Source organism: Nannobrachium achirus (genome assembly GCF_963921795.1).
Source record: "Nannobrachium achirus genome assembly, chromosome: 18".
NCBI lineage: Eukaryota > Metazoa > Chordata > Actinopteri > Myctophiformes > Myctophidae > Nannobrachium > Nannobrachium achirus.
The window spans coordinates 24,497,939-24,499,927 of record NC_137825.1 but is presented as its reverse complement, the minus strand read 5'-3'; the positions used below and the strand labels follow the sequence as shown (position 1 = coordinate 24,499,927).

The following is a 1,989-nucleotide window of genomic DNA, read 5'->3' as shown; positions in this document are numbered from 1 at the left end:
TCATTACTAAACAAAACCTGTCAAACTGGTTGGGCGTGGGAGAGATTAGTCTCTCTCGCTCTCTGTCACACACACACACACACACACACACACACACACACACACACACACACACACACACACACACACTCTGTGTGCAGACGTAGCAGCCTACCTGCCTGCCTGCTGCCAAGGTGACTCAACTCAACCATTACCTGTTCGCACTCCCAGAGCACCCGAGGAGGAATGAGGAAGAGGGAGAAGAACATGAAAGGAAGACACAACAACTCCTACTGGAAGAATAGCGACGTCAAGGAAATAAACACAATTAAGTCACCATTATCACATATCACTGAGTGATTTATATTATCAAATAACCTATCCGGAGCGCTTATACTTCAGACAGGGCGAGAGAAAGATTTCAGGGGATCATCACTTGCATTACTAGCAAGGACCTCCGACGGAATCAAGACAGCTGGGCTTTTTTTTGGAGCGTTCCTTTTAGGCAAGGCAACTTTTGACTGTACTTGTGCTGTAGGCCTACTTTGATTGAAGACTGTACTGTACTGACTGTACATGAACTGTTCGTCATTTTTATCTAATACAAATTTCAATCAATCAAAAAACGTCGGGATGCGTGGTGAAGGTCTGTGCGCTCCCTGGGCTCTGAGCGCTCCGTGCGCGCGGTTCGCGCAGCGCCACCGCAACGCGCTGAGCTTCGCGGCGCTGCTGTGCGGCTACGCGCTCTACCTGCTGGCGGGCGCCGGGGTCTTCTCCGCCGTGGAGCTGCCCTACGAGCTGGAGCTCCGCCGGGAGCTGGACGCCGCGCGCCGGGCCTTCCTGCGGGACAACGGCTGCGTGTCCGACGCGCGGCTGGACGAGCTGCTGGCGCGCGCCCTGGAGGCCAGCAACTATGGCGTGTCCGTGCTGGAGGGGGACGAGGAGCAGCACGCCAACTGGGACTTTGTGTCGTCGCTGTTCTTCACCAGCACCGTGCTGACCACCACAGGTGAGTTGAGTTGTTAGCAGTGGTGGTGGGACAAGCACTGTACTGTACTTAAAGCAGTGGTTCTCCAACTTTTACATTTCAAGGTCTGCCATTAACTCTGACAGTATACAAATGGAACCAAATGGACCCTAAATGTCAAGGTCTTCCACTTTGACAGTATCTAGGCCTACATTACAAATACAAATGAACCAAATGGACCCTAATCCATTTGGTTCCTGTATACTGTCAGAGTTACAGTACAGACTTGTAACTGGGTCCATTTAGACCCCCCTAAAAGGAACCCACATAGATAGTCCCTGAAATCCACTTTGAGAACCACTGGTTTTAAAATACCAAAAACAGCAGATCTACAAGCTCACAATGCCTTTTCAAATAGGCAAGTTTAAATATAAATAGGGTTGAAGTGGTAAGTATACTGTATGTTTTGCAGGCCACTAGTAATAGGCCTAATACAAATCTACAAAGTAACTATAGTAGGCCTAACTATAAAGTTTTCAAATAATTGTGGTGGAGTAATGCAATATTCGGAAAGTAGCCTACAATATTCGTAAAGTAGGTCTACTGGAAATTGGAATTACTCAAGTGAAGTAAAAATACCTCAAAATTACTGTGTAATTTACTAATTTACTTTACACCACTGGCTGTTATTATGAGAGAGTGGGAAAATTAAATTAGACCCTGCCAGTGAACATGAACCAGTGGTGGGAAAAGTATTCAAACAAGTGTTTACTTAAGTAAAGGTATAAATACTGCAATGTAGAAATACTCTGTTAAGTCCAGAATTAAAAAATGTAGGCTACTCCAGTAATGTAGGCCCACTTAAAGTACCAAAGGTAGAAAGTAGTCATTATGCAGATTGTCCCATTTTGTTTTCGAATGAGTATAAAAATCATTTAAAAATAGCAGATCTACAAGCTGTAGTGGACAACACTTGGCTACAACACTCGACTCTGAGATGTTGTGGAGTAGAAGTAAAAGCACTGAAACTTGGAAATACTACT

General features: G+C 45.6%; 1 protein-coding gene across 1 annotated transcript in view; it reads left to right on the top strand.

Moving 5' to 3' along the window:
• Positions 1–612: 612 nt before the first annotated feature.
• Positions 613–1,989, top strand: part of LOC308302987 (potassium channel subfamily K member 1-like) — a gene marked incomplete at its 5' end in the record, with an annotated part of 11,851 nt that continues 10,474 nt past the window's right edge. Inside the window, one exon of the mRNA XM_080747306.1 lies at positions 613–988. Within this exon, the coding sequence (XP_080603432.1) occupies positions 613–988 (376 nt within the window). The remainder of the gene's footprint in view (positions 989–1,989) is intronic.